We start from the raw sequence: 26,338 nt of genomic DNA on the forward strand, positions 1-26,338 counted from the left end.
CAGAAGCTACTTTGGTTCCCTGAAGATGGGTATATATATTTTATCACCATTTATTAAACCCTTTTTAATCCAAATGATGGCTTTTCCAATCTTCCAAATATACCATAATATTTGCCAAGTGTTTTATTTAAATGTTGAAATATTACATATTGTGTCCACATTGTGATATTATCAGTGGAAATAAACTGATGAAATCAATATTCTGATACTGTATGAACAAGATTATTTCACCTCAATTCCCTGTTTCTCTACTTCAAATAAAATATTTGATTAAAGTTCTGGTGAAATTTATGTTTAATTAACACATTTGGTTTGAAAGAAAAAATCATCATAGTTTCAAACTTTATATCCATTTCTGCAGCCGTTAGTTTAATTATGTTTTTATTGTTAGCATTTCTCTTGTTGGATTTCTGGACCTAAGTTTAACCAATAATAATAAAATACTAACTAAGACTTACTTTAGGAATAAAATAAATTAAAAGTAAAGATCTACTCTATCAAATATTTTTTCGATTATAATTACAATGATTCATTCTTTTCTTTTCTTTTCTTTTCTTTTCTTTTCTTGTCCTTGTTGGATATAAAACTCCTTCAAAAATTTGGAGAACCTTATTTTTCCATTATTTATACTTTATATTGAAGTTGTCCTCCAAGAACTGTTGAACTCTAGTATTTCAAATTGGTATTTATTTAAGGTTTACTTTGTTTTAAGTCTTCAACCAAATCATTTTGTCATGTGGATGAAGACTAGTATTTTCCAATGCTTTTATTATTCAATGCCTTCAATAAATGACACTTGCGAGTCCATATGTTGTCAATTTAGAACTCAACGTGTTTATTTTCCATCAATATCTTGCTCTAGGTTTTTTTTATCAACTTTGATTTAAGGTAGATTTATTTTTAACAAAGGTATTTTAGAGACCGATATGAATCTTTATTTTTATTTTTATTTTTTGTTTGTAAGATCTGTGTGAACTTTATTTACAGGAATAATTTGGTTGAATATAAAACATGCATTAGATTAATATAATTAAAACAGATTTGTCACGTTCGTTAGTATCGTTTTAAACTACACGAAATTATAACCACATGCCAATTAATTACACAATTAATATATTATTATATATTATATAATTAATAAAGTGTTTTAATTATTTAAAAAAACATATTATATTTTTTTATTAACAATTCCATTTAATGAATACGTCACACGACTGTTTTTATTTTATTTCTGTGTGTAGTGTAGTTTCTAATTTACGCCACAGGAGGGCAGTAAGCAACATAGATCCACCATTATATTGACATGAAATAATATCGGTGTCTTCAGCTTTAGATCTTTTTCGTGTTAAAAATACATTCATTCATACACTTAATGATGAATTAACTGAATTAATTTCCAGGAATAAATGGATTTAATATCAAACATACATTAGATAAATATAATTAAAGAAGATTTTGCACGTTTATATTGTTTTAAACTTGATACGAAATTAAAATGAAATGCTGATTAAATAAATGATTAAACGTGTATTATTAATACTTAAATAAAAAAAATCCAACAGTTAAAAAACCTTAACAATTATATTTGAATTAAAACGTCACACGACTGAAATCCCTCATTTTTCATCGTTGAATTTAACCAATAGAGGGCAGTATTCACACAACAATGAATAACGCTATGAATTACATTTACTGTCCTTTCTTTTAAGGGTTTAATGAGTTATTAAAGCTATGAATTAGCTTAAAAATGGAAAGGCGAGTGCTTTAAAATATATAATGAATATTAATAAAACAATCCACATGATAGGAAGAACATTTTAAGAGTAATTTAAATTAATATCTCAAACTATTGACTCGTCCTCCTCCTTAGTTGTTTCACCAGGAGCTCTTCGTATGTTCAGGTTCAAACTCAATCTATTCACCATCAGTAGTTATTTCTTCTCAGAAAAATAAATAAAAGGCGCATTTTGTTTATTTTTTTATTTTCTATAAAAGAGATGAGTTTATTTAATGATCATAACAGACTCAGAATCAGAGACCTCGACAGACCGCTCACATACCAAACGATGATCGAGGAAAGTGTCGACTCCTGAAACAACGTAACACAAAATAAAATACCTGAATAAAGCAAACTCTGGGCTGCGAGTCAGCACATTCTCTGTAGAACAAATGGCACACACAGATATCGTGGAAAAGACACACAAAAAAAAGAAGCTAAACAGGAATGATGTTTTGAACCCTTTCAAAAAAAAAAAAAAAGAAGTCAGTCTAGTGATAAACATGTATTTATATGATGGACTGGATAGAAAATAAAGGTGACTTGAGCACAAAGACTATTGATAAGAAGGCTCTTCTGCATCCAAGGAGCGCACGTGGAAATAAAAACAGAACGTGCATGATCCCACGCACCCTCGTGTGGGGAAGACCTACCTAGACTCCTGCCGATGGATCCAACTGAAGAGGTGTGAACACGCAAAAGACGTTTGGCTAAAACTAAATTTAAAACCAGAACATTGACGGGTGAAATATAAAAACGCAGTCTATTTTTTTTTTCCTTTTTCTTTTTCCTTTTTAAACTTTTTACACAAACTCTTTCCAAAGGTTTTCCTCCCCAGAAATATTACACCCCTCTACGTTGGACCCCATTATCACGACCCCCTTTTTTTTTTTTTTCGGGGGTGCGACACCAGCCAAACCAAGAACGGCAATAACAGGCACTGGAGAAAAAAAAAAACCTACGTTTTTGTGACAAATTCTTGTCCAAACCATTAAAAAAAAAAACTTTTTTTTAACTTTTTACTTACCAGTTTAATTTGCCTCCCTGTATACGTGACGAAAACATTTTCGGAAAAACTCAATTGAACCATGAAAGGTTGACACGAGTACGATGAACATCTGTAGTGCCGCCTCTACAACTAAAAGGTCTCCCGGTTCAGCGTCTACATGAAGAATACAAGAAAAGTGTCTTTGATAAATACTTGCTGGAACCGTGATGATGATGATGATGATGATGATGATGCATATATCATTTCTAGCTACCGACTATGGTTGGTTTTCTTTTTTAGGATAATTGGTTGTTTGGCATAGACGTTAGTGGTGGAGTGTTGTCGTGACGATTTAAAACTGAAACAAAAAAAAAAGAAAAAAAGAAGGAGAAGAATTGCAGAATAAGAAAATACTTCTTTACAGTAGATGATGAGAAGAGCTCCGCGCTGGACGATGACTGCAGGCCACAGAACGTCATTTTTAGGAAAGAGGTGTAAGGCAAACTGAACCTTCTCTGCCGAGAAATATACACCATTTACAGTGCGGGGGGGAGGCGGGGTCCCCTCCCCCACTTTCCCCCCAAAACTATTTTTCACATACGACGAATAAAAACAGAAGATACACGACGAGTCTTCCTCACCGCCTGGCAGTTTGAAAAAAAACGCCTCCAAGTCTGTGAGGAAAAATGATCAGAGCATGTTTGTCGGGACCAAAAAGGTTCTCCTCCCGCCGTCATCGTTGTTGTTGTAGTGCCCTCGGGCCAGGACTCAGTGGGGGGGGGGGGTCAAAAAAAAGGCAACTGTGCCGACGTCAGTCGCTCGTCTTTTTCACGACTCGTCGGGAGCTCTGGTTAGTGAAGGCAAAAGCTAGTGAGGAGCTTCCGTCTCCGTGACGACGCTCCGACATGCAGTCCTTGTCCCTCACAGAACCTCCTCCACGGGTCGCTTTTTTTTTGAGCCTCCTCTTCTTCAAAACAGGTTCTCCTCGAAAATGGCCATCAAGTCACTTTGGAAATTCATGTCAATCGTTGCTGCCATCTAGTGGGAGAACAGAGAGAAGAATACAGAGGTCAGTGATGACAGTAACGTTGATTTCTAAACATATTCTTCCTTAATGTCCAGACAAAAACGCACCAGATCTAGCGATGGCTGTTCTTTAACAAATTTTTTATTTTATTCCCATTATTTTGTTCCTACTTTTTGATTTTCACTGGACGATCTGTGCAAATATACAATGTATAATTTATAATTCTCAGTCAATTATATATCCCTGAGAAACGTTTTCAAAACATCTGTTGCAACACAAGTTTCACTCGTGCAAAGCAAATAAATTGTTTAAAATCTCTAAAAAAAAAAGTTCATCAATCAATTATTATTCCAACTTTTGACTAAATGTAACGCCAACTGATGGCAATCATTACAATTAGAATATGTTGGCAAAAAATAAAAAAACATTTTTCCCATGATGTGCTTTTTAATCCTAGAAAATGGATTTGAAAAATCTGTAGTTACACAATTAATAAAAAACGACTTTAAGGTCCAATAAAACTTGTGCACAAGGTTCGTTTTTGACAACCTTGAGTCGTCGAAACATGGATTAATTTGAATATACACACAAACTATCCGCACGTCATCATGACAAAGTGTTCAAGTGTGAAGTCCGAGAGATAAATCTCGGGGGAAAGAACAGCAGCGACGACACGTCAACAGATTTGCTTCTTAAGGCTTGAAAATGATCACAGATTATCCTTAAAACCTATTTTCAATTGAAATCCTGATACATTTAATTGCAACAGTTTATTTTCATGTCTTAACAAGAAGGATCTGTCTCGCCTGCAGTTGATTAAAAAACTCTGCCGCGAGAATTCTGACCTGCTCTAGTAGAAGAACTCACATTTCTCCGATCCTTAAAACTCTTCACTGGCTTCCAGTTTCTTTCAGGATCAACTTTAAAATTCTGGTTCTTACTTTCAGATCTATTCATGGTCAGACTCCTCCTTACATCACTGATCTGATCCAGCCTTACACACCAGCTCGGGCTCTGAGGTCTGTGGATCAGAATCTACTGATGGTTCCTGAACACGGTTCAGGACCAGAGGAGAGAAATCCTTCCAGGCTGTTGCTCCTAAGCTTTGGAACGATCTTCCTCTCTCTTTGTGCTTGATGATCTACTGACTCTTTTAAGAAACATCTTAAGACGTTTCTATTTGTTCAGGCTTTTCCTTGATTTTCTGGAACTCCTGTTATGTTTATCTTGATCTTTAAAATATATACTTTAATAAATATTGTTTTGATTGTTTAAGCGCTTTGTGACCCTGGTCTGGAAAAGCGCTATATAAATAAATATTACTTACTTACTTTCATTTGATAACATTTTATTAAACCCAGAATATTTATCCTGTTTTCTCACCGCTTCTCTCCGCCGCCTCTCCTGCTCTCGGCGTCGTGCTAGCTCCCTCTGTTGGTCGAGGGGGTTTTGTGCGGGAGGTTGAGGCGGTGTGGGCGGCGGCGCCGGGGGTTGAACCTGCACCAGCTGAGGCTCCGGCTGCTGTTGTGGAAGCTGTTGCTGTTGTTGTTGCTGCTGTGGCGCCGGGACGTGGTGCTGCTGCTGCTGCTGCTGCTGCTGCTGCTGCTGCTGCTCCTGCCGCCTCCTGGGCTCCTCGTGCAGCCTCCTGCTGCCCTCCATGATGTCGTCGTCGTCTCCTCGACCCCTGAACCAGCAGAATCAGAATAGCTTTATTGACAAACTCGTATTGACAATATACACAGAACTCTTCTTCGGCTGTAAATGACTCTTGAGGAATGATCATTTCGTGCAAACAGATAAAATGGAAATAAAAATATATAATAGACTGATAGTAGCCTATATGTAATTGTAAAAAAACTTTATTTAAATCACATCTTGTCAATTCAACTGTGATTTAAAAACATTCACACACGACTTCAATCCTGTTTTAGTGATTACAAAGCAGCACATTAGGGATTATATTCATTATTTCTTTCCATGAATCTGACAAAAATATTGCATTTTTTATTATGTTTAATTGTGATAATGTAACCGTGTTTTAAACAATCGGACATAATGATAGTTAAATCTACGTCTACGGTGGCCCAGAAGTACAAAACAAGTTTTCAAAATGTATAAAATTGAACCAACTTTTTACGAACATGTTGCCAATTTTTATGAAATTAAATTTGCTCAAGGAATCTGTCATTTTGTTTCAATTCTATTTTTAGGAAAATGTAAATTTGTTTCAAAGTTCATAAAACAATTGGGTCACAGTAGAAGTCGGCCAACCACTAGGAGGCGCCAAAAGAAGCAAAAATACACTTTTCAAAAGCATCCGTTTTCCATCAGTTATTATACATTTTATTTTTTGTATTACTTATACTTTATTGTAATTAACTATTTATTAATATTGATTAGAATATCTATAGAAAAAATCATTGAATATAATAAATAACAAAGTTTTGTGTTTTGTGTTGTGGTCGTGGAGACACTAAGGGCACAATAAAGTTTTAATTAATTTTTTCAACTTCTTCAGCGCCTTTTCAACTTCTCGACATCTTTTTTAACATCAAGATTTTTTCTTGTCTACATTTTTTTTTTCTTCTTGAGATCTCTTGAGTTCTCAATATTTTTCCAACTTCAAATGATTATTATTTTTTTACTTCTAGAGATCTTTCTTACCTACTCGACTTCCTTATCAGGAATACTTCAGATATTACATTTCATTAATAAATACAATATACTTTTTATGTGCTCCCTAATTCAGGTCACTCATTTTATGCATGTTATTCCATTTTAATTATTTCTTTGTATTTATATATTCTATTCATTTAATGCATTTTATTTTTTACCGTCAACGCCTCAAAGAAATCCCTGTTTTGTGTTGGCGATAAATCTTCTTTCTGATTCATTTGTAATCATCGCGTTGTTAACGTCTTTAATCCTTTTTTTTGTTTACGTTGTCGTTTCCGATATTTTTCCTCCAAGTTCTTGTTCACATTTGTCAAATAAAGTTACACTTTGAATTGAAACTGCATTAAGGAAAAAACTGCATTCTACAAAAGGCCACAAGAGGGCCTATTACGTCCATAATTCTTCACATTTTCTTCATAAAAACATGTATTTTCCATCAGTGTTTATCCTCTTTTCTCCGCTCACCTCGTTTTATCTTGCTCTCTGCGTATCCGGTCCTTCTCGGCCTGCTCCGCCTGAGCCTTGAGAGCCTTCTCTCGCTCCTCCTTCTCGCGGGCGGCTCGCCGAAACTGCTCGAAGCTGTCGCTGGACGACTTCACCGCCGACATGGGTGCGGAGGTGGACTTCTGTGCCAGGCTGGCCCACGAGCCCATGTTCTTGAGCTTCACGTCCTGAGAGGAAGAAGGAGAGCGCGACACATGAAGTGTTGACGCAGGACAGAAGTCGTGGAAAAAAAACAACTAGTTTCTAAAAGCTTACGTTGCCCTGAGACTTTTTAGGAGCGGAGGGCGGCTTCGACTCCTGCTTGAACTTCTCTTTGTCCTGCAGGGGGGGCGGTGGTCCGCTGGGCTCCGAGGAGCGGATGACGGGTCGCGAGCTGTCCACAGACTTCAGATCTGCGCACCGAACAAACGGATATTTATTTAGCATTTTGAAATTTTAAAAAAAAGCAGGAGGAGTCTCGGCGCTCACTCTGTTGGTTGTGGCTGAGCTGAGCGGGCTTGTTGTCGGGGTGTTTGAGGTGGTCCGGCCTCATGGCCGGGTTGAACGGCTCTCCTCGCATCACGGGTGACGGAGGAAGCTTCTCCTCTTTTAGGGTTTGACTACTGGGGGGCCTTTGCTGCACGGCAAACAAAAACAGGAGTTTAGTTGGATTCAACGGTTCGTTTCTGTGGTAGTATATCAGAATACTGAAAATACACTTTTTTCTTACTATTTTTCTTACTTTTTGCAACAATGGAATTTAATATGTCCTTTAGTGATTGGTTGAATTTGTTTCTGATGACTGATGTTTAAATACAGTTCTTTTAAATTCAATAAAAAGTTATAGTATCAACATTTTTTAATTACATTTAAAAGGCTACAAATATAAAAAAAAATGCTGAATTAAGAACTTGTTTGCTAATTATTTGAATTAGAATATCAAACCCTATATTTAAAAAAAGAAAAGAAAAAGGATTAATTAAAAAATATTCCATTCGTCGAATAATATTTTAAAGAATCGTTCAGTATACAAGTTATGGAATTCAACTGATAAAAAGTGCAACCATTTGATTCAATTATTTTTTTCGAAAACGTAAAAAAAATCAAAAAAATCCAAGTGAACCATTCAATAATATGACGGCACTGATATTCCTAAGTCTTTTAAGTTTCTCACCTTTTTGGGCTGCATGTGGTGAGGGGGCGAGTGGTGGGACACGGGGGGAAACTGAGGAAGTTGAGGCGAGTGCATCATGAGCGGGGATGGATTATCTCGAAGATGACCTGCAGAGAACAACATGCGTTAACAAAAGCCGACGCACTCAGCACGATGGTGATGGTACTGACCAGTGATGAAGGATTCAGTCTTCGGCGGGCGAGGGGAGGGCAGCTCCTGCTGCTGGATGATCTGCTGTGCTTTGTTGGTCGACATGGAAACCTTGTGTTGCAGAGTCTGGGTCGCGAGCCCCGGGTTCGGCTCGTAGCTCATCTGTTGCTGTGGCTGCTGACTGTGCAGGTGTCTGGGCTGCTGCAGAGGCTGGGCCTGAAGCTGCGGCGCCGCCTGAGCCTGGACCTGGACCTGAACCGAGAGCGGAGGCGGGGGCAGCGTGTTCTGAGTCTGGACAGACTGCAGCAGAGACGTTGGTCCCGGCTGCTGCTGCCGGGCCTGAGATTGGAGCGACTGGATCGACGGCGGCGCCTGCCGCGCCTGCTGGAAATGCTGCAGGTACAGATGCACGGGGTTCAGGGGTGCGGACAGCGCCGGCTCCTCGTCGTCCTCCAGCAGCATCTGGGGGGGCTGCGAGGACAGCAGGCCCTGGGGCGTTATCGTCGGGGGCGACAAGGGTCTCTGGTGCAAAGGCTGGGCGGCCTGAAGGATCTGCGGCGGGAGCTGATGCGTCTGCGGGGCTGCCGGCTGCAGCTGGATGGGTGGCGGCTGCGCCTGTTGCGGCGCTTGTTGCTGCGGTGGCTGTTGCTGCAGGGCTGGTGGGTTCTGAGGAGCGGGAGGTTGTTGCTGCTGCTGCTGCTGCTGCTGTTGTTGCTGCAGCTGCTGCTGCTGCTGCAGGAATTTGGGATGAGCAAGAGGTGCTGCCTTGTGACTGGGTCGAGAAGGCTGCTGAGGCATGGAGCTGTGCAAGGCTGGGAAAACAAAACACAAAGTTAATTGTGGAAACTCAAAGTTATAAAATATTGTCATACGTTATAGTGGTAACCAGCGCTGAGACTATAAATAGTTATTCTATTAAAATAATAATTGAAAAAATAAATTACAAATATGCACATTTGCCAGTGTAGACAAAGTGAGGACAGAATATTTAATTTGTAAAAATATATCACTGTTGTCGTCGTTAACTTAGCAACGTCACACAATGTTCCTTCCTTTATGGAACGTGCAGTAATGACACCAGCATTACTGCACGTTCCATAAAGGAAGGAACATTGTGTGACGTTGCTAAGTTAACGACGACAACAGTGATATATTATAGTAAAGTCTTTTAATCTGTTTTTTTTTAGATTCAAACCAACAATACCAACAATAAGTACTTGTTAACTCCCATGTAATGTTTTGCAATGTTGGGTTACCTTTATGTAACTACAGTTCTGAGTATATACAATTTTGCCTTTGAAGTCTTGAAGCGAGCTAAACCAATAGCAAAGTTCGCCAGAAGGTGGCGCACACACGACATATATCGGTGAGGAAAACCCAAACGACACAGAACCTCATTGATTTTAACAGTGTCAGATGTAAATGAAATATTAAAATCATAATAACTTTAAATGTTTTATTTTCTGATACACACAAGTTAAGTAATAACTTAAATCAATTGAATGTCTCAAATATGTTAGTTAATATGACATACCTTTATTTTTTCTCCCATTAGGGTTTAAGGTAAAGTCTGAACAAAGTATGCGAGTGTTTAAAAGTTAATAATTATTACTAACAATTATATTTATTCAGATAAGATACCAATGATGAAATATTTTCATATAAAAAAAAGAAAAAAAGAAGCCTACCTGGCGACGTGAGGACGGGATGTTGGTTGAGGAAGGGGTGCGTCTCCGGGGACACGGGAGCCCCAGAATGAGCGTTAAGGTGTGGAGGTGCGGGAGAGGAGGAGGGGTTGCCAGCTTGGTGGGACAGGTGCATGAGGGGCTGGCCAAAAGGAGGCAGAGAGTCAAAGGCGTTCTCCAACATTTGCGAAGACTCCAGAGCAGTTACAGGAGGAGGCACGAAGCCTGCAGGAGGAGGAGGCTGATGCTGCTTCATCTGGATGTTGGGATGGAAGCCGACGGGAGGAATTTGAAGCCCGGCCAGCACAGGAGGAACTTGACTGTGATGGTGGGTTTTCCTCCCTTCCTTTGACGAGTGTCCCTTTTTCTTATGTTTCACTGTGAGAAGAAAATGGAAGCTTGATTACCGTAAATTCTGGACTATACCTCACTCGTTTTTCTATACTCTTATTCAGTGATCCAGCTAATAGATCTTTATGGATTAACGCAAATAAACTTCAACAAATTGATGGTGAGACTTTGGAGACGGCAGCGTAAAGAACTTTACCCAAATGCAAAGAAAAGAGAAAAAAGTAGATTGTCCAAACAGGAAAATTATACTAAATGAAAATATTAATGTTTTTGTTTGAAAATGTAGAAACATGTGGCTTATTGAAAGCTCTGACCTACATTTGTATAAAGTATTTTTTCTTTTAAAATGTAGTTATTGCAGCTTATATTGGGGCGCTTCTGGAAACTACAGTAGTTAATAGAAAAGTATTTTCTTAAATCAAAAGTTTACTGGACTGACCTGCGGACTCGGCTTCACTCTCCGAGCTGGACCCGCTGCTCTCTGACGAGGATCCAGTCTTTTTGGAGGCGGTCAGCGACTCCAAAGGTTTGTCAGCTGTAAGGAAGAAAAAAAAACCCATAAACACTTAAATCTGGAAATCCATAAACATGAGGAAGTGATTTTTAAAGTCTCACCTCCACCCTTCTTCTTTTTACGTAGGCAGAGAGAAACATAGCGCTCTAATTCGCGCAGGGTGGAAGGCTTTAGTGTTTCAAAGTCAATCTCGATCTCGTCGGGGTTCGAGTTCTTAAGTGAGGGCTCTCTCGACTGGATGATATGAACTACGCGGCCAAGTTTGTCCCCGGGGAGTTTGTTGATGTCCAGGCTGAGCTGCCTCTTCTCCTCGTAGGTCATAGGCTTACACTTTTCGCCCACCACGGACGATCCTCCTGCCGCGATGTCGTCCTCCGAGCCAGGAACTTGTTGCACATTTATGGGATGAATGTTCTTCACAACCTCTTTTTTACTGTAAAAGGAGGAGAGAGTTTTGAAGGCAAATGTCCAAACGAACCACAAAGACACATGTTCATACACAAATTAAAACGGACTACAAGGATTATTTCTGTCAATCATTTTTTAGAAAAGATTTGAATAGTTAGTGAAAGCTTTTAAAGTAATTATGATATATTAAGTCCTATAGAGCAAAGTGGGTAAATATAGGTTAATTTGTTGAAGTATCAGCTAAAATAATGTACCCTTTATCCAAGTAGATATTCTATTTTAAAATCAATTTCAACTAAACTGGGTCACTTGATTCTGGCTAACAATTACAGTTTGATAAGAAAAGTACCTGGAACACACCAAATGTAAAATAGCAAGTGCTTTTAATTGGGTTAATTAATATACTCATCTATGTTAATTGATTTTAACAAACTATGGGATTTGAATGATCAGAACTAAAACGCTGCGACTATCATTTGAGGATTATCCTAAACTCAAGTGTATCGCGTCAGAATCATACATTTGTAGATTTAGAGGAGAACATCAAAAGAAGAAAAACATTTCTTTTGACCTACTTCTTCTTTTTGGAAATGTCTTTGTTGTTGTTACTGCTCTTGTTCTTCTTCGACATCTGTATAACAGGCGTTGCTTCCTGGATGTCGTCGAGAAGGCCAGACGCGCTTGCTTTCTTTTTGTGTTTTTCTTTCTTCTTCTCTTTCTTGTCCTTCTCTTTTTTCTTTGGTTTGCTGGCCTGCGGTTGGGAAAGGGCAGCCAGCTGCTCGTGGACAGCCTTCAACTGCGTACAAGGAGACGAGAGTGCTTGTTATTAAATGGGCCAGTGAGTGGAAGCGCGGTGTCGCATCGGATGTTACTTGTGTCTTGACCTGTTCTTGGAGCTCGGCCAGCCTCTGAGCTCGTTCCTCTTCCGAGTCGTCCCAGGAAGACTCGGACTCTGACGATGAGTCACTGGAGCTGTCTGAGGAGGAGGCAACTTGGCTCATTGGGGGCTGAGGCTTGACAGGGGCTGGGTGATGTAGAGCAGGAGCCGGGGCGGAGACGACTGGCTTGCTCTCTGGCTCATCAGGCATTTTGGCAAAGCGCATCTCAAAAACATCCTATACATGAAAAGAAGTGTCATTATATTCAAATTTTCCAACAGAAAAAAGTAAACAAAACTTTAATATGTCGACCTTATTTGAACTTTCTATCGAGTCCAATAAGAATTTCTATATTTAACTAGGGCTTGGTATCCAACTCTATCTACTATCTGTACCCACACTTGATGAAAACTTGATAATATGTGCATCATTCTAAATCAGGGGTGTCAAACTGGTTTTCACCAGGGGCCACATCATCATAATGGCTTCCCTCAAAGGGCCAGATGTAACTTATAAATGTAAGCTAATGTAAAATAAATGTAACTACTCCTTAATGTTAAATGACTTTGAATTTATTACTTGAGAGGGGGCATAACTACTGTAAAACCAACAATTGTGAGCTGCTAAAAACATGTGTGATGTAGCATTTTACAATTAAATAAAAATGGCTGCACACAGCCTTGCATGTGGTGCACTAAATAATATATATAAGGTAAGGCAGGCGGGCCACATAAAATCACATGGCGGGCCACATTTGGCCTGCGGGCCTTGAGTTTGAGCCATATGTTCTAAATAATAACTGATTAATGAAAAGGCAGTGAATATCAGACTTATTTGTCACTTTGTTCTTTTGCACTGGAAATTAATTTGTTATTCAATTTTTTCTATGAAATCAGCTCGGGGTGAAAAAATTGGAAAGTTGGAACATTTCAGGCAAGATTTGTACTATGCGTAATGTCATTTTGTTTTAAGCAAAATTGATCTTAAAAAACAGCCTCTGGCAGAAAGTGTAAGAATAAGACGAAAGATTTAACCCCAAGGGAGCTGATACTTTGATGCAGGTTTAAACAGTCAATTAAATGCACAAACCCTTGTAAAAAAAAAAAGAACATGAGTACCATATCTTCTTCTTCTATCCGTTAAACGTTTTTGATTACAATTCGGAATTTTACAATTGCACGTACACTAAATACTTTTTGGGGAACTGTACCCATGATGTACTGAAGAGAAATTAAACCGAAATTATGAGATTGAAATAACTAATGAACATGTGACAAGGTCGACGACTATGGCTTATATTAGAGTCGTTCGATAATGACGTCGCCATTTTGTTCAATGAACCAAAAAAGTAAAGATGTATCCATCAACGTTAACCCATGTCATCGTTGCGCCAGGAAATGACACTTCTAAAATAATCAACTAGGTCGTCTAAGTCGCCCTCTCGTCACTATTTAGACACAATTTATGACCTGAACACAATCAAATGTACCTGCAACTTGCGTGCCATAGAAACCACTTCATGATCCGGAGGGTTGTACTTGTAGCAGTTTGAAAACATTAATCGGACATCAGCAGCAAACTCCTGAGGCTCGCGGTATTGCCTGTTCTCCAGCTTGGCCTGTCGAGCACATTCAGGATACCCATGACTTCTCTCACATAATGTGGGAAAGGGAAGTTGGAAGAACTCGAGACGGATACTCCAAATGGATATGCATATTGTAAACACACCTTGATGCTGCTGAGGTCCATGGGATGCTTGATGATGTCGTGATAATCGTGTAATCCCAGTGCGTCCACGTCGACAGGCTTGTAGAAAGGCCAGGCATAACCCGCATGCTTCTTTGATAACATGTCTCTGACCAGACTGGCACAATAGCCCAGCTGATCTTGGGCTTTGGGACTAAGACCCCCCCCACTTGTCCCACTCAAGCCCAATGCCAATATGTGGTGCTGGGAGTCCGGCGCCTCCTTCTTCATGATTTTGGTCGGCCTCGCGCTTTCTCGCCTGGGCAGAGACTTTCCGGACTTGGACTCGACCGGGGAAGACTCGCTTAGTTGGTCGTTTGCGGTCGGTGTTGTGGTGTCCGCTTTCCTTTTCTGGCTCTTTCTCGGCTGGATAATGACATAAGCAAACAAAAGAAGAGATGGTAAACAAACCGTGTAAACAAAGCACAGAAAAATGTTGAGCTTTTTGGTGAATGTACTTTTTTTATTTGCTCTTAACTTATCCAGCATCACTTACTTTGGTCATGGTGATGGGGTTTTGCAGCAAGGGAGCAGCAGCGCTCTGAATGGATGGGAGGGAGGTTTGGACTGGGGGAGGCACGGAGGTCATAATAGGGAGTTGAGGAGCACAATCCGATTGACTTATGGAGTATGGTACGCTGAGCTGTTGTGTGTGGTTTGTTAACGTAGGGGGGACGTGGGAAAGAGCCTGCATTTGAGTCTGGGGAGGTAGCAAAGGTGGCCCCTGCACGGGTCCTCTCATCTGTTGTACAGCAGAGGAGAGGTTGGACAGACCACCCCGTGTTTGGGGGGTCGACGACGGGGAATCGATAATGGCCCCTGGTTTCAAGGCGATACCTGGACAAACAACAGACTGATGAAAAAAGTTGCGTGGTCAGTAAAAGGCATGATAAGAGCAAGAACGAACCTCCTTCTCGGCGTCCGCGACCACGCCCCTTCCCTGTCATGACAACAATCTCGGTTTCTTCCTTCGGCATATCATGGAGCTTTTGGATAAAAGCCTTCTCCAAATTCTCAGCCATTAGAACAATGTCATCACCAGGCTAGACATAGAAAGAACATCTCTTTTTTTAGTAAAACGACATTATTTTTTGCCCCTTTTATTATTTGACTCACCTTGTTGTACATGTAGCAGTTGGTAAACATTGTTTTAAAGTCCTGAATACATTCTTGGGCATTCAAGTAGTAACTGTTCTCAAGCCTTTTCTTGATTGTTCCCATGTCCATCGGGATTTTGATGATTGAGTAGTAATCCTAAAGAAGAAAAAGAAAATTCAGCAACTGCACATTTTGTAAATAAGACCAGGATGAGATAACTTTTATGCGATAAAAAAAACATTTTCAAATCAAATAAATGAGCATGGATTTTTACTTATGCATTTCCCATAAAAGAAAAAAGGGGGAATAAAATGTATTATAAAACAAAACACACATTTTCTTGACATGCATTAACAAATATAGTGGATCACAATTTATACATTTTCCTCATTGCTTTAAACTCAAAAGAGTTGTTACTTTGAGCCATTATATTAATATATATATATATATATATAAATATTGTAATTATATTCACATACTTTTACCATCCATCCTAATAAAGGCACGGAAGTCGAATTTGACTTCAGACTGTACTAAAATGTAAATGTTATCATTATTTCTACTTAAACAAAGAGGTAGAAAAGAAAAAAAAGAAGTCACCACTGGACCTTAACGTTTTTGCTCACAGCGGCAAATGAAAACAACACTTACTGGCAAGTTGAGTTTGATCGCGTCCACGGGGGATTGGAAGGGCCAGGCGAATTGGTGCTTCCATAAGACCTTCACCACCACCTTTAGCAGGTACTGCAGTTGATTGGTCTGGCGTTTAGGCCGCTCCATGCTGATGTACTCTGGCGGTGGGGGATTGCCCATTTGCTGGGCCTGCCCCTGGCTGCTGCTGCTGCCCGACATCTGCGCAACCTCCAGGCCGTCCCCCATTCTCACTGGGTTGGGCATTGGCTCGGGCCCCGGAGCGGGAGCTAGAGCAGGGGCAGGGGTTGTGGTGCTGGCAGGACACCAGTTTAGTCTTGGCCCCGGCACAGACTCCACTGACAGAGCACCACTGATCCCATTGCACTCCTCGCTGGACTCTCTGCAGAGAAGAGACAGTATTTTTGGGGTCAATCAATTGTCCATCTACATTTTAGGAGGTATAAAAGGGTCAAATAATCAAAAAGCAGAAAGCAAAAAGAGAGAGAGAGCATATCCTCTGCGCATGCTTTGGCTAACATAATCAAATGGTCTTAAAGTCAATGGAACGCAATCACATATACTTCATACAGTATGAAAATAATAATAACGTCCCTTTGACTGCTTATCAAGACAATCGATGGGAGATGTGACTCATTGAAATGTCATAATGCTTCAACAAAAATAGTGTCTGTACTCTGTAGTCATTTTTCTCTTTCAAAACAAATGAAATAAACAGGAGGCCACGAGCACAAGGGACCAACATCTACTATTTCTTATGATACTAGCAAAGTAAAGAATATATACTTTCAGATTTCTTTATTATGGAGTCATGTTCAAGCAAAGAATACATCTTAAATGTAATGTGTGAGTCATTGTGTTATTTAAATACTGATACAATTTTATAAAAACAATAATTTGTTATCCAATATTACAACTACTGGACAAACTACTGTCCATCATGGATGATGACAGTCATCCTCTGAACACTGTCATCAGTGAGCAGAGAAGCACAAATGCTCCTTCCCATGATGCAACACAAATAGACTCAGGGACTCATTCATTCCTCGTGCTATTAGATTGTACAATTCTGAGTTTGGGGGCAGGAGTGGAGTGAAATTATCATGACGTTCTGTTCTATGTTAGTCTTTGTATCCTTTATCTTTATTATTTTTCTTTGATCTACGTTCTTTATCTTTAGACTTAGATTGTATCATCTTGTTGTTGTTGATCTCTTTATTTGTCTTTGTTCTTGTTCTTATTTTATTATTATGAATAATTGCTGTATTGCTGTGTCTTATTGGGAAAAAACAATTTCCCGAAGGAGACCTCCTGAGGGATCAATAAAGTTCTACCTACCTACCTACCTAAAACAACAACTTGAACTTTCTGAAGAACATTGAAGGAAAGCCATAGATATCTTGGTAAATATTAAATACCAGGACTCTGAGAGAAAGGTGGAATTATTTTCTCAATCCATGGTCTTTGAATAAAGACGTTTGGTTATTGTGATTACAAGAATGTTAATAAAAATCATCCCTGCAACAGTCCATACATGTGAAGATTTTCACTGTGTCAAAGCTAAGATTTTACAACACAATAAGGGATATATATTAGCATCAGAGGTCAATTATTGTGAAAACTGGACAGAAGTCCGGGGTTGTCTTTAAGAAGACTTTTTCTGGAGGTCTTTGACAACTTTGTTGTATATTTTGTTTGTTTGAGTTATGTTATATATTGTTCAACCTTAACTCTATAAGCGCTATGTATACACAAATTACTTATTTTCTTATAATCAAAGCTTTATATATGATATGTCATATCTGGCTTTGCACAAAAATCAGTTCTCTTGCTATGCCTGCTGTACAAATGTTTGTAATGTACAAATAAATGGAGGGTCGCATTGTAAGTAAGTAAGTAAGTAATTTTTATTTGTATAGCGCTTTTCCAGACCATCAAAACAATATTCAATAAAGTATATACATTAAAAGGTCAAGATAAAACTGATAACACAACAGGAGTTCCAGAAAATCAAGGAAAAGCCTGAACAAATTTCTTTCTGAATTTCTGAATGTGAACTGAACAAATAAAAAAGATTTTTCTTGAATTGATTGTGTCTGCATATGACCCCTGATTTAAACATTGACCATTTACTCTCTTAAAATGTTAAAAGGGTTTGTTGGTGCTATAAAAACATGAAAGAAGCATTGTCTTAAATGTAGATTAGAATACATCTGAGATGCTTTTAGAAGAATGTTGTCGGAAAGATTCCGTTCCAGATACGGGTTAAGTTAAATATTTGTTTGTCCTGAATCCCTGCACCTAAAACTTAAGGGCCAAGGAGAGTAAGTATTCACGCTTTGTGGGAATGTGAAATGAGTGAACAGAGTTGCCGTCATAAGACAGCTTGTTCCACTACACAGCAGAATCCAACATAAATCAGTTTTCCAGAAAACCAGAGACTTCTTATTTAGGACAAGCACAAGGAAAGCAAGGCACACAACCAACTGATGATCAACTACTTCCTAAGTAAGTGCTATAATTTGGAAAGAGAAGGAGTACAGGCATATTTGAAAGCCGCCCAAATGTTTGGCAAAAGTATGCGCTGGACTAGTAGTCGCTTACACGGACCTCCGGAAGAAAGCCTAAAGAGAAACACACCACTGTTGGGATCTGTGATTAATCCCATTCCTGATGACTCACTTCTGAGAAGAGGGAGGCAGTTCAGTTTGTGCACCACATGATCACGGTTTCCTGCCACGGGCAAGTTTCAAAAGAGTTCTCACTTTTGAGGACAAAGATGTTGTGTAGTACAACAGTGTAATGGTTTTTCAACAGGAAGGCCTTGGAAGTCACACCAGCTCAACTGTATGCCACCACTTAAAACACCTTTATTGATTTAATATAATGTGTATCACTGTGAAAATGTTGTTATTACTCACCACTACATAGGTTTTGTTTATACCTCACCCCAGGCCTGAACTGTGGTTCTTTGTATGAGTAAGTTGTTTGGCATTTCACTTTTATTATCATTAGTATTATTATTATCATCAATAATGTTGTGCCTTAAGTTTGAAAATAAAATATCATACTGGTGCCATCAGATGACATGAGCTTCATACAAAAATGTGTACGTGTATATAAACATACATTATTTCAAGACTATCATTTACTTAGCAGCCATGAGCTGAGATAAATGGTGGATGGTTGTCAAGCATTATACAGAAGCTTATATAGTGGTATAGCATCTCTAAGAAACATGGCCACAGATGGCGAAGGTCATCCGACATCAATAGTATCAAATCAATAGTACCTGAAGATAAAAAAAAGCTGCAATATAAACCAGCTCCAGCTGTCACTAAACTAGTGTGAGAAATATTATGTTGAGGAGACAGATGGTCCTCAACAGCTTTTAAGAAACAATGACAAACATATTCAGGTGGTGGGAATGCTTTGTGTCCACCATGAGTTCACTTATTAAACATAAATGGATCTAAAGCATTAATTAATAGTGTTACTCTCTTGAAGGAGGTGATCATTCATTTTATCCACAATGCATACATTTCTTCAAGACTCTTCAATAACCTTTGACCTTGACCCACATCACTGTGGGATGTGGTGGAGTTTTAACAAAGATGTCAGCGAACCTGGTGGACAACCAAAGACATACAAATGAAGACATAATGTCCCTAAGGAAATAAAATGAGTAATTATTATTATCCAGACCCAAACGTATATAAGAAGACTGAAAACAAGAGAATAGTTAATTGTATTACAGTGATATGGGCTAAAGTAATAAGTCCTGCTTTTCTCTTAATCACTTAATTTCGCTTTGTTCATTTAAAAAGACCAAGCGTGATGAATTTGCATATCGGCTTTGCAGAGAAAACCTTAATTAATCCTTCTGAATTATTAAGTTGGAACGTTGATAGGAACCCTGTCGATCTATTACATAATACTCACAGCAATACGATGCAATGCTAAAGTACACATTACGGTACATGTGGGCTGCAGCAACTGACTGTTTTAGAATTCTATTATTAATTATGACGAGTAGCATTATCTAGATCTGAAAAAAACCTACTAAAGTATATTAGAAGGTGTAGCAATAACAAAATACTGGGGCTATAATGAGGTTATTACAGTTTGACATGATTTAAGCGAGTATATAATCTGTGAATAAATGCAATACGTTGTTATGATTATCGTAAAAGACTTGAGGCAACAGGGACAACTTTACTGTAATAATTGTATGATATCTTGAAGAACAATAACCCTGATTCTGATCCTTTAACCTAACGGTGACCTGGTCAAACAGGGGTTCTCAATACGTTGTTCTCAATCAACCAGTTGAACACCAGGAAAGTGTGGGTATAAAGCATTTAGAAATCCAAAGTCACCCCTTTATCCATCCAGTCACATGATTTAATTGACATCCGATGACATCTGACCTTTATCTGACACCAACCTTGGATTCATTACAAAAAAGGGTTGCATATTGTGTGGCAGCAACCCAAATCAAAAGTGTGCTCAAATTCACTGACGAGTCAACATAGACTAGAAGTTTACAGTGATTTGATAACCATTTCTAATTCTGCAATGTTCAACAAAGTCCTAAAACCATTACGATCGAAGCAAATCGTAAAGGTCATTTGGTCAACATTTTATTTCATAGCAGTGTTCACGTATTTATCTTTAAAATTGAGATCTCAATTAAGATTTTTATCTAAGGAACACGAAACTACACATTGAAACTTTCCGAAGCAGAGGCCAAGTTAAAAACAAGAGCGAACAAGGTTTCATTCTTTTTTAAATATGTGTGACAAGTATCTAAATAATCACCCGTGACAAAGCCATTTAACGACTCCAGGAGTATAGGGATACTCGACAAAGTTTCACTCAAGAATTGAGCTTGAAAGAACGTTGAGAAAATGCAGCCCCGCCTACACCGCGTCGACTAACCCCTGCTGTTTTAAGAATCAATCCGAAATGCTAATTACACAGTAAACACAACTGACCCAAGTGTGACCTGTATTAAACCTGCTATCATTACGTTGCTTTTACTTCACTCGCACAAACATTAAAAAAATGTGTTATTTAATCTTTGATTCTCATGGAATACCAGTATTTTCCCAGACTCACTTCTTTCCATTCATCTGAAAAGTCCCTGTGATTACAGGCGTGTGAGTCACTACATGAACACATCAAGGCTCTGAAATAGCCCAACCATGAGTCAGGACAGACGATAACAGGAAGGGGCAGGAATCTTGGCAGTTCACTCAGGTAAGCCTACCAGCTGGTGTGGATATGCAAACTGTATCGCAACAGATCCTTATTTTTGTGATTAAGGATGACAAACAAACATCTCACTTTGAGTCTGGAGTCCCCCTTCCCCCCCCCCCCACACGACCCCTCTCGCCAGGAGGCTTCTGGTTTAAAAAAATCTGGTTAACAATACTATCTTCAAGAGAACCATGAAGAAACTGAAAACATCATTGTTGAGTTCACAACCACATGATCATCCTAAGAATCATCCCCTTAGGCTGTTTCTAATGTAGACGCTTGCTTTGCCATTAGATACAACAACAAGTATCAGTGAGAAAAGCTACACTTTCAACAGAATATATATTACCAAAATGGAATTACCTTTTCACCGAGACAGAATGTGCAATTTTTTCCAGGAGAGCATCCAATTTCTGAAAATCCAGTAAATCGTTTGACTTGGCGTGCATTTTGTAATCCATGAAAAGGGTTTCGCTTAAACTGAAGAAACTAAGGTTAAGGCACGATAGCATCGAGAGTTCACGCGTTTCACTCCTCGGAATGTAAACACAGCAAAAGACTTCTTCAGGCCACAATCAGCATCCTTAAAATCCCGGAGAGCATGATGAGTAATCCTTAAAAATGATTTCCAAAAAAAAAAAAACTTGTAGTGGCAATTCCAGGAGAAAAAAAAAGAAAAAAGAACTCCCAGTCTGGGTCCAGCAGGCTAGGGGGAGCCTACAGCCAGCAGGCTGTGTTAGCTGTGTGAACCGGTCTTCTCTCTACCCCATCCCCCTCTCAATAGTACAACGGCCCAGTTGCCGAAGGCTCTTCGCTCCATTGTGTCCTCTCCTGGGCCTCCCCAACTTAAATTAACACAGGCGGCGAGCGAGAGGGGTACGCCGGGCGGAGAGGGAGAGAGGGCTCGGTCAGAGTCTGAGAGGAACGCTATAGTCCTCTAGCTCACCCTCTCCCGCTCTAGAGCAGCATGTAGTTACTCAACAGTAAAAATGGCTCTGCTGTGCTTCCTCATTCAGCGGACTCAGCCCACACACCCTTCCTCCCTCCCCCTGGCTCGCCGACTTGCTTGCTCATACCACCCCTCCTCTCATTCCCCATCAATAGCTTGAGGTCCTTGCTCTCTCCCTCCTCTGTCTGCTACACCTTTAACTACCCACCCCCCCTTCTCGTCTTTTCCGCTGTCCATTTCATCATCATCGTGCCCCACCCCCCCCCCTCGCCGACACTTCTACACCTTCTCTGAGAATTGAGATTTGTTTTTTATCTGCACTGCATCAACTACTGAATATCGGGAAAAATTAGCTAGAAAAGTTAGTGACACCGGACCATCCCTCGCAGGGAGTTTTACCCACTTGCACGTCCTTTATTTTATCAGAAGAGGAAAATACTACAGTACTATACGACACTCAAACGATAAATATCAAAACTGATTTTAAAATGTAACCTGCTGCTTCAATTTGTTGCGCATATTTCCGTAGAAACCGAAATAAGAGAAAAAGGAAGAGCTGCAGGCAATGCCCGAAGGCTATGTTTGTGTAAATAACTACTAGTGTCTCTGATTTCACGTCAACACAAACTCCATGGGATGTCAAGAATCCGCCTTTTCAAACAAATTAAGGCGTCAAATTTGGGAAACACAGATTTCAGTGAATAATCAGGACGTGTAATGCTACCATTGGTAATAATTCTACCATGTTTTGATCTACTATATTATATAAAATGAATGTAGAAGAAGGGAACTTAAACCTAAATCATAAATTAAATAATCTGAAGAAATAAAAAGGAAGTCACTATTAACACAAACAAACATAATATAGAAGGTTTTGCTACCTACAGTTTTCCATAAGGATTTAATTTTAGAAGTATCAAAAATAAACTACAATATAGAATGCAGATAAATTACATGTTCAGTGGAAACCGCAGGAGAGACAAAAACAATAATTCTTCTTTTCTATCTGTTCATTTTTGACCTGTCAAAAAACAAACGTGGATGACAAAGTAAACGACAACAAAAAGAGATTAAAATAAACGTGAAACTTACAAACATTAGATGTTACAAAATTTATTTTTCGAAATTATACAATCAAGTCGGCAGCGAGGCAGCAGACTGTTGGTCGCCTTGCAGGCTTTATGTCCTTGTCGACATGCTTAGCACAATTCCGTAAGACAATACAGCAGCTGCTGGAGTGACAACACACCAACCTAGGGTAATTAAGGAAAGGCCACACTGACAGCCCTGTCACTGCTGGAGTGAGTGGGGGGTTTTACTTACACATAAGGACAAACTGTGTGATGATATTGAGAGGAAGGGGGAAGTAAAAGGACTGGCTTCAGAGAAGTGGGGGGTTGGTGAAACATTCAGAGACTTGAAGCGGGGAAGGGACCAATCAAGAAACCCTATATGCGGCAAATTACAATTGTAGCACCAAACTCAAGGTTTGGTTTTTGTGTGTCCAATTGGATTTTTTGGCATAATCTGAAACAGTATCACAGGACTTGCTGGGATTTATGTTAGTACACTAATGGCTAGTGGAAGAATGCACTATAGGAGCCGAGATTCTTTAATGCAAGTGTCCGTTTAATCAAAATGCTGACTAAATGTGACGCTTCAAATGAGTGGTGAACTAGAATTAACTGGTCACAGGCATTAACAATCTTTGCTTGGAATTACTATCAGCTGAAACCAAAAAATCAATCACTGCTTTTTAAATGTTGGTTGGAATTAGACACACATTCTTGTCTTAAAATTGAAACTGTTTTCAAGAGAGGATGACACACCTACCAGTTAGTCAAAAGAAAATACAGCGGTCACTGGAAACCAAATTGAAAAGTTGGGGCAGAGGGCTCCATGGTTAACGCCATTACTGAGGTTGATAATATAGCCTTTTAGCCGGAATTTGAACATTAGGGATTGCAATAACGCACTGTTTAACACAGAACACAGAAAAGCACAGTACAATTTAGACATTTTCTACAAAAAGTGTACACAACGTGTATATCAATACAAGCTTCGACACAGTCTATGTTTTATTATTTATTATTCAAATGTGACAATAATGACTACATTTGACAAAAATAAATATCAGCTTTGACATTAGGGTTAAGTTGGCACATAACCATCCCACAAAAGCAGGTCATTAAAAAAAAAGTCTAGTCTGCAGTGGATTGGCTTGTTCAGTACTACACATATTATCAAATAACTCTTCATATGTTAATCTTTGTATCCTTTTGTCTTTGTTATTTTTCTTTGATCTATGTTCTTTATCTTAGACTTAGATTGTATCATCTTGTTCTTTCTCTTTATTTCTCTTCGTTCTTGTTCTTATTTTTAATGAATAATTTCTGTGGCTAATTGGAAAAAAAAAAACCAATATCCCGAAAGAGACCTCCTGAGCGATCAATAAAGTTCTACCTTACCTAACCTATTAAATGTAGTTAAGCTGCAATTCAAATACTATATGAATAAAAAATGTAAAATGATGAAACAATAGTCGAAGCGTATCAATTCCTTACATGCAAAACTCCGTTGACTTCACCACATAGGGGTCGTTCCAAACTAGGCCATCGATGTGTTACCATGGCAACTAAACCAGAACGTGTATAACCAAAAATGAGATCCCTCTAAAAAAAATGTTTCTTCTTTTTCTATACGACTAAGCAATAATTAAAAAGGTTGACATATACAGTCGATCTGAAAATAACACCAACAAGTCAATATTACTTAATTAAACCAAATGTAAATTTTTACAAGGCAGGTCAAGGACATTATTCTGTCACTCATGGGAGATATTGTCAAACTTATATGATCCTGTGCGACTGCTTAAGGAAAACAAAACTCTCATGTTGATGAACAAATGTTTAGTGCATATTGATTGTTGACAAACAAGTCTACAGTGAACACAACAGTTTTGTTTTCATCGTTCACAGTTGATACAAGTTAGGTTCAATACCGGCCGAATAAATAAATAACCGAATGTACTGTATCTTAAAAACAGGTCACCTTATTTTCATTGATCAGTACCCCTTAAAAGAAATACCACAAACAACATTCTAGATACAAAGCCTTTTGTGGAATGTGTGGGAGGAAATGTCATCTTGTAAAGACTAAACATTGGGAGACAAAATTGTAGACAAACGCCGATAAGCGAATGTCCTAAATATGCGGCTTAGATCCTTGACAATGCCTCGCTTTTAATAGCCAGTGAAATAACAGGATTTTTGGGATTATACATTTAGAACTTAATGTAGTGGACCCGCTCACAATTGAACGTGGGTTATTTGAGGTGTAAGCTTATTATTCGACTGTAGTCCGGAGCGTTTCTTCAGCCCCAGTGTGCGCCATCATCACCATCATCACCGTCTCCCAACAACACAAGACATTCGACGAGCAAAGCTAGCAAAAAAAAAAACTGATGACTAGAACCATCGTTTCTGCTGTCAAAACGGGCGCCATTCGTCATTTTTTGGGGTGTCTAGCCGAGAACGAAGACGTAACGACGTGTCCGAGCGAGTCATGGTCGTGATGTTATTGTGCGTTTTTAACAAGACAAATACGAGCTAGCTTTAGCTCGGCTAGCTTTAGCTTTAGCAAGTAGCTAGCTAGCTTTAGCAAGCTAGCTAGCTACAGGCCGCCGTGCAAGTGAACGGCTGCGGTGGGCACCCGGGCATTGTGGTTGCTAGATACACGCCTGACAGCGGCGTGGTCGTGTGTCCGTCCGCGCGACCACTCGGTACACATCGGAACAACATGGCAAGCAGAGTAATGTCGGAAACGGTGGCGTTTACCTGCGTTATTCAGGTTGCCAGGGCGCGCGGGATCTTTCTCTCCGAGGATCATGAACACCTCTCGCTGGCGGTGACGTCACGCGTAGGTCTTCAGTTCACGCAGGGAACGTTTCGTCAACTGCGTGACCCGAGTCTGCGTAAACAAATCTTAATCTTATCAAAGGTTAATTATACAAAAAGAAAACTCACATATGCTAAGTACTTTTAAGTGTATAGGACCTTAACATTTGGTTGCTATGGCAAAGCGTGTATTTCACCCAATAGTATTCTTGAAATACTACTTCAACAATTTATACTTGAAGATTAATTTACAGTCCAGAGTTTTGTTTTCACGTATTATATTTATTGATCCATCCCCCTCCAAAAAAAACCTAACAACCATTAAATACACTTGATCAGAAGTTTACAACTACAGAAGCGCAGTGAAGACTGTTTTAAAAATATATACATATTTTAAATGTGAATATTGAGTTTGTAATAATTAATGGTACGTTTTTTATTGTTGATTCAATGTATTGTCAAATACATCTCCTTATAATTTTTTGTTATCGTGTACGTTTTTTTTTTACCGTGGACAATAAAGCGCTGCTGTGCAGCGTCACTTAGTGGACATGTAGGAAACTACATGTAAGAAAAACAGAAGCAAAAAAAACAAACATTAAAATTGATTTTAACTTCCACGATT

The 26,338-nt window shown here is 39.1% G+C and overlaps 1 protein-coding gene across 2 annotated transcripts; it reads right to left on the minus strand.

Annotated features, from left to right (window-relative positions):
* Positions 1–1,965: 1,965 nt before the first annotated feature.
* brd4 (bromodomain containing 4) lies at positions 1,966–25,744 on the minus strand. 2 transcript variants are annotated; one of them, XM_087809824.1, is made up of 19 exons: positions 25,654–25,744; positions 15,607–15,988; positions 14,974–15,111; positions 14,765–14,900; positions 14,354–14,694; positions 13,840–14,223; positions 13,601–13,729; positions 12,118–12,348; positions 11,809–12,029; positions 10,927–11,258; positions 10,751–10,846; positions 9,964–10,338; positions 8,296–9,087; positions 8,126–8,232; positions 7,441–7,588; positions 7,228–7,364; positions 6,934–7,139; positions 5,176–5,476; positions 1,966–3,803 (listed from the first exon to the last, which is right to left on the minus strand). In XM_087809824.1, exons 2-19 carry the CDS (start codon positions 15,850–15,852, stop codon positions 3,735–3,737), a joined length of 4,389 nt encoding a protein of 1,462 aa, XP_087665950.1. In that variant the 5' UTR covers positions 15,853–15,988; positions 25,654–25,744; the 3' UTR covers positions 1,966–3,734. The 2 variants fall into 2 exon arrangements, with proteins under 2 accessions (XP_087665950.1, XP_087665949.1); XM_087809823.1 differs by lacking the exon at positions 25,654–25,744 and adding an exon at positions 21,232–21,875.
* Positions 25,745–26,338: the final 594 nt, after the last annotated feature.

The sequence above is a fragment of the Callionymus lyra genome, chromosome 15 (genome assembly GCF_982586985.1).
Source record: "Callionymus lyra chromosome 15, fCalLyr1.hap1.1, whole genome shotgun sequence".
In the NCBI taxonomy this organism is placed as follows: Eukaryota; Metazoa; Chordata; class Actinopteri; order Syngnathiformes; family Callionymidae; genus Callionymus; species Callionymus lyra.